This window comes from Phasianus colchicus, chromosome 5 (genome assembly GCF_987193195.1).
Source record: "Phasianus colchicus chromosome 5, bPhaCol1.hap1.1, whole genome shotgun sequence".
NCBI classification, from domain to species: domain Eukaryota; kingdom Metazoa; phylum Chordata; class Aves; order Galliformes; family Phasianidae; genus Phasianus; species Phasianus colchicus.
In genome coordinates this window covers 14,103,697-14,117,586 of record NC_143440.1, presented here as the reverse complement: position 1 = coordinate 14,117,586, position 13,890 = coordinate 14,103,697, and the positions used below count along the sequence as shown (strand labels likewise).

The 13,890-nt window shown below is 37.1% G+C and overlaps 1 protein-coding gene across 2 annotated transcripts in view; it reads right to left on the bottom strand.

Moving 5' to 3' along the window:
• Nucleotides 1-13,890, bottom strand: part of CARS1 (cysteinyl-tRNA synthetase 1) — a 37,054-nt gene that overhangs the window by 5,389 nt on the left and 17,775 nt on the right. For both annotated transcript variants that reach the window (XM_031614029.2, XM_031614030.2), the window contains 6 exons: nucleotides 13,564-13,693; nucleotides 13,147-13,250; nucleotides 12,015-12,112; nucleotides 10,516-10,705; nucleotides 9,946-10,014; nucleotides 6,906-6,987 (listed from right to left, as the gene is read on the bottom strand). In XM_031614029.2, the coding sequence (XP_031469889.2) occupies nucleotides 6,906-6,987; nucleotides 9,946-10,014; nucleotides 10,516-10,705; nucleotides 12,015-12,112; nucleotides 13,147-13,250; nucleotides 13,564-13,693 (673 nt within the window). The remainder of the gene's footprint in view (nucleotides 1-6,905; nucleotides 6,988-9,945; nucleotides 10,015-10,515; nucleotides 10,706-12,014; nucleotides 12,113-13,146; nucleotides 13,251-13,563; nucleotides 13,694-13,890) is intronic.

Genomic DNA, 13,890 nt, shown 5'->3' with positions numbered 1-13,890 from the left:
GCAATTAAGAAATTGCCACTCCCTCACACAGGCCAGAAAAGGGCCTTTTGTTTTAAAGCAATGAGTGTTTTTAGGCAATTTATTTCTTCTTTTAGCTACAGAAAGCACGTTTCTGTAGGATTCTGCAGGACGCTGAATTGATAAATTTCTTCCAAGATACCCCTATTAGTCCTGAAAATTATCATGAATTTCAGTTCAGCACCATAAAAATAAATCTAAAATGAATTTATATGTCTGTTTTGTTAATTCTCTGTCTCACCACTTTTAGAATGAAAAAAAGTTACACTGTTGGAATAGAATAGATTCATATTCATATCCATAAAACGAGGAATATGGAAATTTCTGAACTGGAGTGGACCTGTAGTTCATTAGTCCTGCAACCCGATGCTGCACATTCTTTGCAGTAAAACATAAACAATACATGCAAAATACTTAACTGGAGTTATAACACTGTCTATTTTTAATACCCACATAAAACATATAGCATACTCATTAAATTCTATGGAGTTCTGATATCCTATTTTTTATGTCAGTTTTTGGGTTAAGAAACATCATTTTCATGTTCCACATTTCACCAAATGCCCCTTTTGCCTTGTGTTAGAAGACAGAACCTTACTTTCACAACATTCAGCATAACTGTATTTCCTTTTCAAACGAGTTTTCTCATTATTTTCCGTATTCAAACTCATCAACATAATGTATTTCCTCACTTCACAAAACAGGAAAGCTGTCTTCAGAGATAAAGTAGTGGGGTAGAGCTGACAGCTCTTTGAGAACACCTTTCACAAAGCTCTCTGTTCCCTAGCACAAGAACTCAACCAGAGGAGGAAGAAAACCAACATGGTTGAGCAAGGACCTGCTGACCAAACTGAGGGAAAAGAGAAGGAAAAAAAAAAAAAGAAAGGGATTCATTCATACAGTCAGTGGAAGCAGCGATGGGTGATCTAGGAAGAATACAGAGATGCCATCCAGACTGCAAGGATGGGATCAGAGAAGCCAAGATGCAGATGGAACTGAACTTAATGAGGGATGTGAAAAATACCAAAGGGTTCTGCAGGTACTTTGGTCAGAAGAGAAAGGCCAAGGAGAATGTATACTGTCTGATAGGGAAGGGAGAACTAGCTTCAGTAGACATGGGGGAAGGCTGAGACACTCAACAAGTTCTTTGCCTTGGTCTCTACAGGCAGTCAGGCTTCTCATGTCCCTCGTGTACCTGAAATTCTAGGTGGGGGTTTGGGCAGAGGAGTACCTTCTACTACAAGAGCAGAGCATGTCCAAGAGTGCCTTGTGAGGCTGAATGTATAGAAGCCTATGGGGTCCAGTGATGAGCATCCCAGGGTCCTGAAGGAACTGGCTGATGTGGTTGCCAAGTCACACTCCAACATACTTGAAAAGTCGTGGGTCTCAGGAAAGTTCCCAATGATTTGGAAAAGGGAAACATCACTCACATTTTTAAGAAAGGCAGAAACGATGTCCCAGGGAACTACAGGTCAGTGAGCCTCACTGTGCCTGGGAAGAACACAGAGCAGCTCCTCCTAAAAGCTGTATGAAGGCACATGCAGGAAAAGAATGTCATCCAAGACAGCCAGCATGGCTTCACCAAGGACATATTGTGCCCAACCCATCACACAGTGACAGCATCAGTGGACAAAGAAAGGGCAACTGATGTCATCTACCTGGACTTCTGCAGGCCTTTCACAGGTCTCACACCAAATCCTTCTCTCTAAATTTAAGATATATGGATATGAAGAGCAGACTATTCAATGGATAAATTAATTGGTTGGATGGTCTCAGCAGCTCTACATCCAGGCGAAGGCCGATGACAAGCGGCGTCCCCCAAGGGTCTGTCTTGGGACTGGTGCCCTTCCACATCTTTATCAACAATCTACACAGTGTGAGCGACTGTAACCTAAGCATGTTTGGTGATGACACTAAGCTGAGTGCTGCAGTTGATACAACAGAAGGAAGGGAGACCTGAACAGTCTTGAAAAGCAGACCCATGTGAATCTAATGAGGTTCAACAAGGCCAGGTGCAAGGAGCTGTACTTGAGTCACAGCGACCCTAGGTATTATATACAATACTGGGGGAAGAACTTACTGATAACAGCCACGTAGAGGAGAAGAGGAGGGAAAACAACTTTTTACAAGGTTTGATAGAACAGAGACAAGAGGGAAAAAGTTTTAAACTAAAAGATGGGAGACTTAAATTAGATGTCAATAAAACTTTTCAATCAGAGTGTGATGAGGCACTGGCACAGGTTGCCCAGAGAAGCTGTGGATGCCTCACCCCTGAAGGTGTTCAAAGCTGAGTTGGATGGAGCCCTGGTCAGCCTGATGTAGTGGGTGGCAATTCCGTCCACGGCAGGAGAGGTGGAACTAGATGGTCTTTAAGGTGTTTCCCAACTCAAGCCATTCTACGATTCTTTGATAAGATTTATGATAAGAAGTTGACTTATGATAAATGTACCACATGTAGAAATGAATCAATAATATACACATATGAATAAGCAAAACAAAATGCAGGAAATTGAAAGCTGTTTCTGCGACAGAAGGCCAACATAAATACCAAGTAAATGAAGCTGTTTATCTTATCCTGCTGTTTAATATGTTTATTACATAAAAGCCTCTCAAATCACCAATTAGACAGCAGGATCCCCCGGGTATGCAACAAATAAACCCTGCAAAGTTTGCTATAAATCTCAGTCACATGACACGTAAGATGAAGGAAACAAATACAAAGCCGAGAAATAAAAGGAAGGCAGCTATCCTTTGTTGTAAAAGCCTGTTTTCACTAAGGATGAATATGCTGACTTCAGAGGGAAATTAATGTGATGAACTTCAAAGAATCAAAATAAAGATAACTCAGTTTATTCACTTTAACTCTGCCATAAAAAAACAGCCACCCAATCAGATATACAGTAAGTACATCTAAGTAAGTACCTCTAAAATCTATTCCAAAGAGTTCAGTTACTACTGCAAAGGGCAGCTTTGCAGGTAGGACTGACAATGTTAAGAGTTTTGGCTTGCAGATAAGGTGAATGCAAAACTGCAGAAGTTGGGCTAATGACAGTAAAAAGGACTACACGAGGCTTGCTACATCCCAGTTATCCCAGCTGCTTACCTGCTTACTTGCTCAAGCACTTTGTAGAAATAACCCTCCTGATCTGGATAAACAAAAATCTCTACCCTCTAAAGACTATCTTATGTCACAGTGGTATTTATCAGTAATACAGTGACCAAAGGCACTGAGAAAGGAATTAATTTATAAGTAATGTGACGAAGACAGACAAGAAGGAGAGGAGAAAGAAAATCCAAGCCAATTCAGGAATGATGCAACAGTTCTTCCAGGGTATAACGGATGGGTGTAAGACACAAAGGGCACAGGAACACGTTAATGGTTACTGCAGGATTTCCAGTAAGAAGGGCTAGGAAACCTCTTCTAAAAAAATCACAAATGAATGTAATCTTGGCTACATCTAACAGTGACTCTGAAAGACAATTATTTTATTGTTTGATAACTATACATGTAGTCATCAAAGCAACTGTAATCCAAACATCCTCTGGATCTGCAGACAGTTATTTCCTCTCATGTTTCCACTTGTCACCTGTTTTGACCTATTTTGGTTTGTTGTTTTTTTTAAGCACACCAGTTGCAGCAGAACAGAGAGCTTCAATTCAGGTTTCTGGATGGAGATCAGGACACTGTGATTAACTTTTTTCTTTTCTTTTCTTCTCTTTTTTTTAAAGTTATTAAAGGGCCTTTAATAATTGTTAAGAACTGAAGATCTAGCTGAAGTAGATGCTACTAAAAAGTAAACTCTTCAGAGGAAAATATAGCTTGTATCAGCTAAGAAGCAGCAACATAGTTACAAGGAACTTAAGTTGCTGTTAGGAACACCATTCTGTTCTATTTTTGATACACACTCTTGTATTCAAGAAGAAAGTTACAAATGTAAGCAGATAGATTATAGTTAAGTGTTTTCCCTTCAATCAACACTGAGATGGTTAAAGAAATAACAAGGGTTCATTCATGCAGTAAAGGCTACCACTCAGTAAAAGCTACAACCTAGACACTAGATTTTCACACTGCATATTTCAATAGAATCTCCTGGCCTTCGCCTTTATCTCTTCCGTAGTTCTCAGAGCCTCAGAAAGCTGAACATTGGACTGAGCACCACCTATTCCAATACCACAGAATGGAACAGCTGCCCTACTACCCCACTGCAGGGCAGCATTCTTTGCTGGGGAAATCAGCAGAATTACTCTGTGGGGGGAGGGAGGGGAAATATTGCATTTTATAGGAGCTATTTAGTCTGCCGTGAACTAAGTCATTATTTTTCCTTATCAGGAGCAGTCACACACAGTGAACCACGTTTGTATTTGATGTCACTCTACAGAAGCCTTTAAAATAAGCAATGAGATTACCTCACTGGCTGTTAACACCAGAAAGTGTTAACTTTGACCTTGCCAAAGAAATTACGTGTATCATATCAAGAACATATCAGATACCTCTACTGCTAACTCAATAAAACAGTGTATGCTCACTTACAATATTTGCGTATCTAAAACCATGAATAATTGAAAGAAAGAAGAAATCTATCAAAGAAAAGATTAATGAGAAATGAATACACAAAACATGCACTGTTAGTAAAACTTCTATCAATCGTTTTTTATCCAGGAGAGTCAGCACCATGCTTCTTAAGGAAGAGGTGTGCCTGTTCTTTGCATGCAGTACCTCCAGGGCAAAGATAGCTAAGGACTGGGTGGGGGTGTTCAAGGGCTGCACCAAATCACAGGCTGCTGTATGCACTAAGGACAGTGATCAGGAAAGCAGTGGGATAGAGGCTCGTCACCAGTGCCTACAAACACACCCACAGCTAAGCACTCCTTGAGCATGTGACTATTTCCCTGACCTGTCTTCATGGGTTTCATCAGTTTTAAGCCTATGACTTTTGGATGAGTAACAGACGATGTGCTGTTGTGAATGGGAACACTACAGTGGTGAGAAAAAGGAGTTTGAAAAAGCATATTCAGAATAGTAGATGTTAAAACGAGCAATAAAAGCAATAGAGAGGCACAGTTACAATGAACAAATCTGGTTGCAGTTCCAGACACTTGTGATACATTAGGGAAAGGGCAGAGGGTTTTGCACTGTGTCCCAGAAGCACCTTAAAACCAGATGGCACAAACATCCATGGTAGGAAATAAAGAAGCAGGCAGAGTTTAGTCACAGATATCTTTAAGATCACTTAAGCAGATGCCATGGGGTAAGTAACCAACGCCTACAGAGATTTGTTCCTGCCTGAGCAGCAGAATAATGAGTCATTATTAACAGGAAATTTTTCCTAGCATCAGGGGCTGCACAAGAGCACAGATCTACTGCAGAGACAAGTATATAGGGGTCTGTGCAGTTGGTCAAGAAAAATCTCAGGGAGCACAAGATAGTGAGTGGTGCTCTGAACAACCAATTATTGACGTCTCTTGCAAAAGTTCTCTGTATTTCTCTTTCTTATAATTTTAACATAGTATTTTCCTTCTTCTGTCTAGTAGCATGGCTAAATATATTCACAAATTAAACCAAAATCCAAGAGCAGATCATCACTGAAGGTCTCCATTTTAAAATACCAACATACTCATAAAATAATGTATTATTATGTTTGAATGCTAGCCATTCTGGACGACAGTAAAGTATACACATTTTGATTATTACTGATAGACACCGTCTTACAAATATGCACACTGTGAAACGTTTCACAGACACAAATGTATTTTTAAAAGTTTTATATAAGCAGACAAGGACATTTGTTTTACTCTGCAGGTTTTACAGATGAAACATCCTCTAAGAGTACTTAGGGCAACACTGAACATGTTAATTCATATTTAACAATATTCTGCTAGCACGTGTCTGTGCAGGGAAAACTCCTTTCACTTACAGCCACATAGAGGTAATATCCCCAGCTGTTACTCAGAACAGCTTTTACAGTAATTAACAATTCATACAAGCAAGAATTTAATTGGCACAGGAAAACAAACGAGTAGTATTTCAGTACAGGCCAACCAACTTCTATATAATCAAAGAGTTTAATCCTCTGATCAAACTGCAAAGTTGTACCATCGTTCTGCATCCCAACCAGACAGCAATTAGATCCAGCTCTGTTCTTACTCACCAATTTATTTCAGGCAAAAAAAAATTAATACCTTCCAAGTAAGAAACTCAAGTGCCAATAAGCAGCCTTGCACTAAACACTTTCTAAAAATGATCTACAAGCAGCCCCATGATATTCAGACCTTACTGCTATTGAGGGAAAGCCAACCTAGCTCAACTATCAGGGAGCAAAAAAAAAAAAAAATATGTTAAATAGTAAAAGGTCAAAGCCACATTTTAGACTGAGGATATATACACAAACTTACAAAAACTTGAGAGGGAAGCCCAAAACAACTTCTAGGAAACTTCTAGAAGAATTTGCTGAAAAGAGCACTGAATTACCAACTGTGCTAGCAAATAAGGAACATCTCAAGCCATTTCAACACAGACTGTATTACTGTGCAGCAATCTGTACTTTTAGAGAATGCAGTCTCCCTGGGGCAGGTGATGGCTACTTTCAAATCTAGAAAGCAGGGAGCACTCCTATGTAGAGAAACAACAGCTACTTCTCTTCAATCCTAACCTTTTAGATTCTTTAAAAATTAAAACAGAGCAAGCCTAGCAGCCTGGAAGGGATTCCCAAATTAAAGAGACATGTAACAGAGATGTAAATACTCAAAGCAACTCTGATTTAAAGATGCTTTACTTTATTCTCTAAGCAAAGCAACCGTAGCAGATGGATCTTCCTTGCCCTGCCCATTTTGATTCTTGCATCCTTTGAATCCAATATGCAATAATACAGGAAAAAGTAAATTCTCACCTTTTTTCTCTCTGGCAATTTGTCGCACTCCTTCTCTAAACTCAGACAGAACTTGTAGGTATGGCATCACAGTCGATTCAATCTGTAGGATAATTATTTGTCAATTAACCAATAATAACTTTAATTTTAAATGAGTTCTTAACTAGCTCATATTTACATGATCTTGGATGGAAATTGACCCTTTAGGCAGCTCTATACCTATAAAAAATGTCATTGCTCTACTGATGTCAAAGGAGGGACAATAATTTGCATTAGCTGGCAATTTTCCTTTTGGGAAGATAAAAATGAATTTCCTCCCCCCATTCCTTTTTCTTCTTCTTGCAGTTATTGATATAACAGTTCCACAGAGTTTTGTTAAAAGTCCAGCTAACTATGATGTATTATAAGAGATAAAAACAGCTGCCAAAAACATGCTGTAGAGCCACACCCAGATGTATGTCCACTCATGTTCAGTGCTGTCTTAGGTCAAACTGCTTGCCACAAATAATACCAGGTGAAGATGATGCTAAGACTTATTTGTATTTAGAACACAGATCTGTCCCTCAAATGGTAGCATATCCTACCTCTATTTGCTTCCAATTCTGTGCATTGCCTGTACTCCACCCTCTCCCACAAAAAGAGTGGGGGAGATTACTGTTGAATTATTTCAGGTGTAAATAAATGCTGTTCATGAAAACTCAAGAGGTTATCCTGAGAATCCTGCAGTCAGTGGGGATAAATAGCAACAGCAAGCAGTTTGTGAACACAACAATCAATCACAAAACCAACTACATATCAGTGCTGTCTGCCATCACATTTCTGGAATCCCAAGATGAGAAGCTGGGCACCTAGGGGACTGCTTATAATAAAAGTTCAATTACTTTGAATGGTGGGGGAGATAGAAAATAAAGTAAAGGCAGAATTTTCTTTCCTCTACAGTTTCCCAGAGTTTCTCCCACTGTTAAATCTCTGTGAGAAATTTCTGTGCAATCAGCAGTTCACAGAGGCTGTTATACTCTAAAAGCACCCATATTTTATAGGAGTTGAGGGGCTCATTTAACACTTTTTATAAAATGTTTTACAAATGTGAATTTTACATGGTCATACTCACAACCAGAGCCTGAAAAGTCTGGTGGAAAGATGAGCTTCTGGAAACTGAGTTACAGCCACATCTCTGCTACCCTCTCTACACTAAAATTACCCTGACATGCAAATAAGTTGGCATCAGGAAAGCATGCACTATCATTACTTTATTATACATATAAGAAATCTAAGGATTAAAGATTATTATTTCCAGAATAACTAACCTAAAAGCAGTGCTTAAGTCATTTGGGAAATGAGACTAAGTAACCTGAGGTTTTCTGACTTCAGATCTCTCCCCCTTTCAAACAAATTACTGAACCTTGGTAATTACACTAGTTGTTTACTCAGAGCTTTTGAATTAGATTGTGCCTTTTTTGGAGATAATGATTTTCAGATCTATTGATTCCTTCATCTTTAATTTGGACAAAGAGACAACAGGTCTGATCTACAACCTTCTGTTTTAATGAGAAGCTTTCCAACTTTGAATGTTCACCTGGTAATTTTTACTAAGAAAAGTATCTGCTTGGCAGACTGAATGAAGATTTAACATTTAATGGAAGAGCCAAAACATTTTTGATATTATACTTCTTTACATAATAATTCGTAAAACCTGAAATGTCTTAGGAGACAAATACAAAAGCAAAATTACCTGCTTGGGGTACCTGGCTGCTGGTTTTCTTTGAACTGATTGCATTAAAAAAAATCAACAAGAACTAAAATATATATGTGTATGTAGTTTACTAACAGATGATGAAATCCCCTTTCCATACCAGATTCTTTTGACTCTACTACTAACCTTGATAACATTACTACTAAAGAGTAAAAAGCACAGCTTCTCATTCCAAGCTATTGCCAATCCTTTCCCTAAAGCCTGTCTTGTTACAAACACTGTCTAAATGGAGTGTCAAATACAGGTTTAATTTTCATTTTCCCTAAGAGGTTGGTGTTGCTTTTCTTTTAAAATTCAAAGTAATTTTTAACTAAACTAAAATTCACTACTGATGCTGACTGTCTTCTTTATTATCCATCTCATATCATGATTGGAGATTTCCACAACACAGCAATGTAAATATTTGTACAGGCAATTATCAGTTGATAATTATGATAATTATCAACCAACAAGCAATTGTGAATTAAAGCTTTTTTCCATTTATGTTGTTGTTTAGTTTTGTATTTGCCGTATTACAAATGTTTTAATCAATCCTTCCAAGGAGGAACAGAAGAACACATTATCACAACTTTGATTGTAAGATGGCGTGAGAGGAGCTACTCTGTATCAGATGCTGAGCCAAACCTGTGCTATTTTTCATGTCAAAATTTTATCATAAGGAGAGCAAACAAAGTTGATACCCTTTCAGATGGAGTTATTTCTCCTGCCTGTCTTGTGAAACATGACTGTTATTACAGGGCCCGACAGCACTTTCATCAGCATCTCCCACATACTTCTAGGAAAATTCTGCATCCTAGTGGTACTGCTTGGTGACTAAAGAAAAACAGCCTTCAAAAGCCAGATAAATACTGTGGCTACAAATGAGATCAGAAAAAGAGATTGAAATGAGGATGAAACTCCAGCTGCCTCCAGGCTGGTTTTTGGCATACCACAAGGAACTTTAATCAGTATAATTGTATTTTTGAAACTACTTAATACACAAATCCTTGTAATGAGTCTTTATGCTATATCATGTGCTGTCTGCAGCTAATGTGGTTTCTCAAACAGATTCATCATTCAGAAGACAAGATAATTCTTCCTCTGGTTGCTGTACAATTTGTCTGTCATTAAGTCAAACGAACCTATTAAAAAAGCAAGTCTCATAAATGAAAAATCCTACTTCCTATGCCAATTAATTATATTTTTCTGCTTGTAATATTTGCATCTGAAGTAACTCAGCTACAAATCAGTAATGTAATCACTTTAACCAACTTAGACTTTCAAAAGAACACAGTAATTTTGTGTAGTGTACTTTGTTCCTTCACTTACATTTACGTTTTGACTATTTCCTCCAACAGGAAAACCAATTGCGTCATCACTTTCTATGGCACCAAAAATCTGATTGAGGGAAAAATAAAGAAAGGAAAAAAAAAAGAAGAAATTGTATGCATCAAGTCACGGATATGTGGAGACTGAGCAAAGTCACACATATAAGTGTTTCGAAGCCACCTAGTTCATTTAACCCACATTTTACTGTTTTATTAACAGTGTATCTTGGTTTGCTTTTTAATTGATTCGGCATATAAAGCACTGGCTTTCAGATTTAGGTTTAAAGCTGCCAGATTTGACATTTTGACTTCATTTTTTCTTCTACTGTCTAAGTTTGCATGCATGTATTAAGGACTCTGTACCACTGAATAAAACATTAGCAAAAAATGTAATTTAACATAAGGGATGCCACATTTTTCCTGCTGCAGTTCAGGGCTGATTGAGATGAGTGTGGCAGATTTCTAGTTTCCTGCAAGATAAATGAAAACTGTACAGATCCCTAATATTTGAAAAATACAGCAGTTAAAATTGCACAGCGCAGTAGCAACTTTACCTCTTGCTATACCATACCTTTAGCATTTGAGTGAGATAGCAACTGATGTTTTCTAAAAGAAGTCTGTTTGGCATTTGTCTGGCAGATTTCTTTGCAGCAATGTAGGAGTTTGACTGACTGACTAAGGAACGCATTTCTTCTAAGACAGAGCGAGTGTCAACATTGTCACACAGTGCTTCATGAATTGCTGCCTTCTTGTCATAAAAGCTAAGAAGAAGAACACTTTTTAATACCTATGTCAAAAATATCTGCAACCTATTCTGAAGAACTTCTGTTAAAGGATGGAAGAGGACCTGACTGTGGTCAGAATTCATGTTTGAAGCATGAGCAAGAGAAAGGCATCATCACAGTGCAGCTGTTTTGTTACTGTAGACAGAGGCAGGTAGAATAACCTAATTGGCAACAACTAGCCAAATAAATTACATCAAATGCATTTTCAGCAACTGATCTTTTAATATCAGTTATTAAAAGCATACAAATTGCCTATTTAGCACTTGGTATTGATTTCCTATCCATACATAGCAGCTTAGGATTCTGTTCAGCATTGTTCTAATGTGAAACACCAATTTAAAAGCTAACACACTACAAAGACAAGCATTACAAAGCTGTTACGAAGCAACTACAAGAAATAAATTAATGCAGACATTTGTAATGGTTATAAATAGACATAATAAGTAATATGGTATATAAAGTACTGTTTCATCATGCAAAGGATACTACTGTTTCATACAACATTTTTTTCCGAGAAAAAACAAGAAGTGGTGGATAAAGGAGACCAAAAAATATCCATACAATATATATTGTTATCCTACTTCTTTGTCCCTTCATTCTGACCCCTCAATTACTTAATGTTTCCCCTCCTCCCCTTGATGATCAACCTCAAGTTGAATATGGAATTTTCAGAGGACATTACCAAACAGAACCATCTATACTTGGATTTAACACCTCTCTTCACTACAGTGAACTATGAAAAAAATTAGCATTTAGTGCAATGAAAGGAGTTTTTATTCAGACTTCATACATAAAAAAAGTCACATGAGAACTTGTTAGTATTATAAGCAATATGGATAGTTTGTTATACAAGTGAAAGACTGCAATATTCATATCACTCCCTTTTTCCATTCAATAGCACATTTTCAAATATCGGCACCCTGGTTCTTGTGTGCTATTAGTCATTTAAATTCTGTTTGTCTCATTTTAGCCACTGCACTCTGAAACATGTAAAATGTTATTTCTATGATTGTAAATACTGCATTCAAAATTATCAGTCACTTCTCAAATAGGAAGACAACGTTTCATGTATTGAAGGAAATGACATCTAACAAAGTAGTTCCATTTCCCTACGCAAACAGGACAATGAGCAATGCCTGTGTACTTAACATACATGAAACTGAAGTTAACAATTTCATCTATTCTTCATAAAGCTGCCAAATACATAAGTCATGCAATGAAAAAAGAAATTAAATATTCAGCTACATAAGGTTATTCATAGAAGAAGTAAGAATGCTCAACTCACTTTTTGTTCAGCTCCGCTTCCTGATTTTCCCATTTCTGAAACTGGCCTGTCACATCAGTGGGAGCTCGAAGAATATCCTTCACATTTAAAAAGAACTCCTATAGAAGAACATATTTGAAATCCTGTTTAAACCTATACAGAACCAATATTTACTAAGAAAAAAAGCATTATTTCTTACTTAGCCTTATAAAGCTTACAATTTCAACACTATTTTGGCTTGGATTTACTGAGCATCTGTCACAACAGGGCAACCCACAACTTTCAAGTAACTCTGTAAATCACAGTCTGACCATAATTCAGTTCTGTGTCTTTGCTCCGCTGCTGCATGATACAACATGATACTTTAAAGCTGCTAAAATACAATACCATTCAGAAATCAACTAGAAAACAACAGTTTTTATGGCAGATTTCTGTGTGTAGCTAGGAATGGAAACCAAAGAATAGAAATGGCTTTATAGCAAGGTTTTTTTTGTGTTGTTTTTTTTTCCCCCACACAGGCATCCTGTTTGGAGAAAAGTGACCCAAGTCAAACATTTTATATTAAAAGCAGAACATCTTCACCTGGAGACCAAAATCAATCTCCTGGAGACCTGGAGATCAAAAACAACAAAACAGTAGACAGCCTCCTTGTAGGTAATGCATGCTTAAATCACTGCTCCAAACTACACAGGGAATAGAACTGTGCCCAGCCACTCACATTACAGCTACTAGGCATAAAGCCAGAAGTCTGATGTATTAGTTGAGGAGACAAGGTAACAATGATATATCCCCTTAACTATACATGTGTAAAGTCTGATCTGATACATGTTATGAGAATGTCTGCCCGATTGAGTCCTTTAAGTAAGCTAAACTAAGAAATTAATCTTGTGTCTAAGTGCCAAGATGCTCAGACATATCAAAACTTGGAAACAGCACCCAAAGAAATGTTGCTGCCTGTGGTATCCACATAGATTAAATGTTCAATAGAAACACTTGAATGTTCTAAAGAAATACTGTAAAATCCACCTGATGAGCACAGAAAGCAAATTCCTTCTGGGGATAAGGCCTATACATCCTTGGGTTCTATTGCTTGAAATATGTTATGGCAGCAGAAAGTATTAACATCTCAAGGAGGAAGGGAAAGCTTACGTACATTCAGAAACTTCTCATACTGAATAGCTGACTCCATGGTATTACTTGAATAATCCAGTGTATCCTTCCAAGAGTGCATGAGGAAAGCCAATCGTAACTGTCGTGCTATTAGAAGTTTTAAAATAAACAAGAAAAATAATAATAATAAGCTAAAGTATTTTTATGGTCTCCAATGTTGTCATGACTAAGAACATAACAATTATTAATATTCTTACTCTTAATACATCTACTAAAAAAAAGGGAGAACTCTATTATCCATACAGATAATACCAAAGACAACTGGAGTAGCTATTCTAAAGTTATGGAAGAAAAAAAGACACTTAGATTTAGCCAATTTTGGAAACTGCACTATAAGCCTCAATTACCACACAACACTCAAACTATATCAAAAGCATTCAAATTCTAAAGTAATTTTCACCTGTATGTTTCTTCAGTGCATCTTTTATAGTGATAAAATTCTTCAAAGATTTGGACATTTTACAGCCAGCTATTGTTAAGTGGCCAGTATGCAGAAAATATCGCACCCAGTTATCATTTTCAAAGTATGCCTGCAGGGAAAAACAAACAAACAAACAAACAAAACAACAAAAGACTTAACACTGTATACACATGTACCCTAAACAATGATAACTTAGGAATAAAATAATGAAGAAAATATCAAGATGGTTATACAAAATATATGCAAATTAAAAATAATAAAAATTAAAATATTAAAATTCAAAAAACAAAACAAAACTACAAAGCA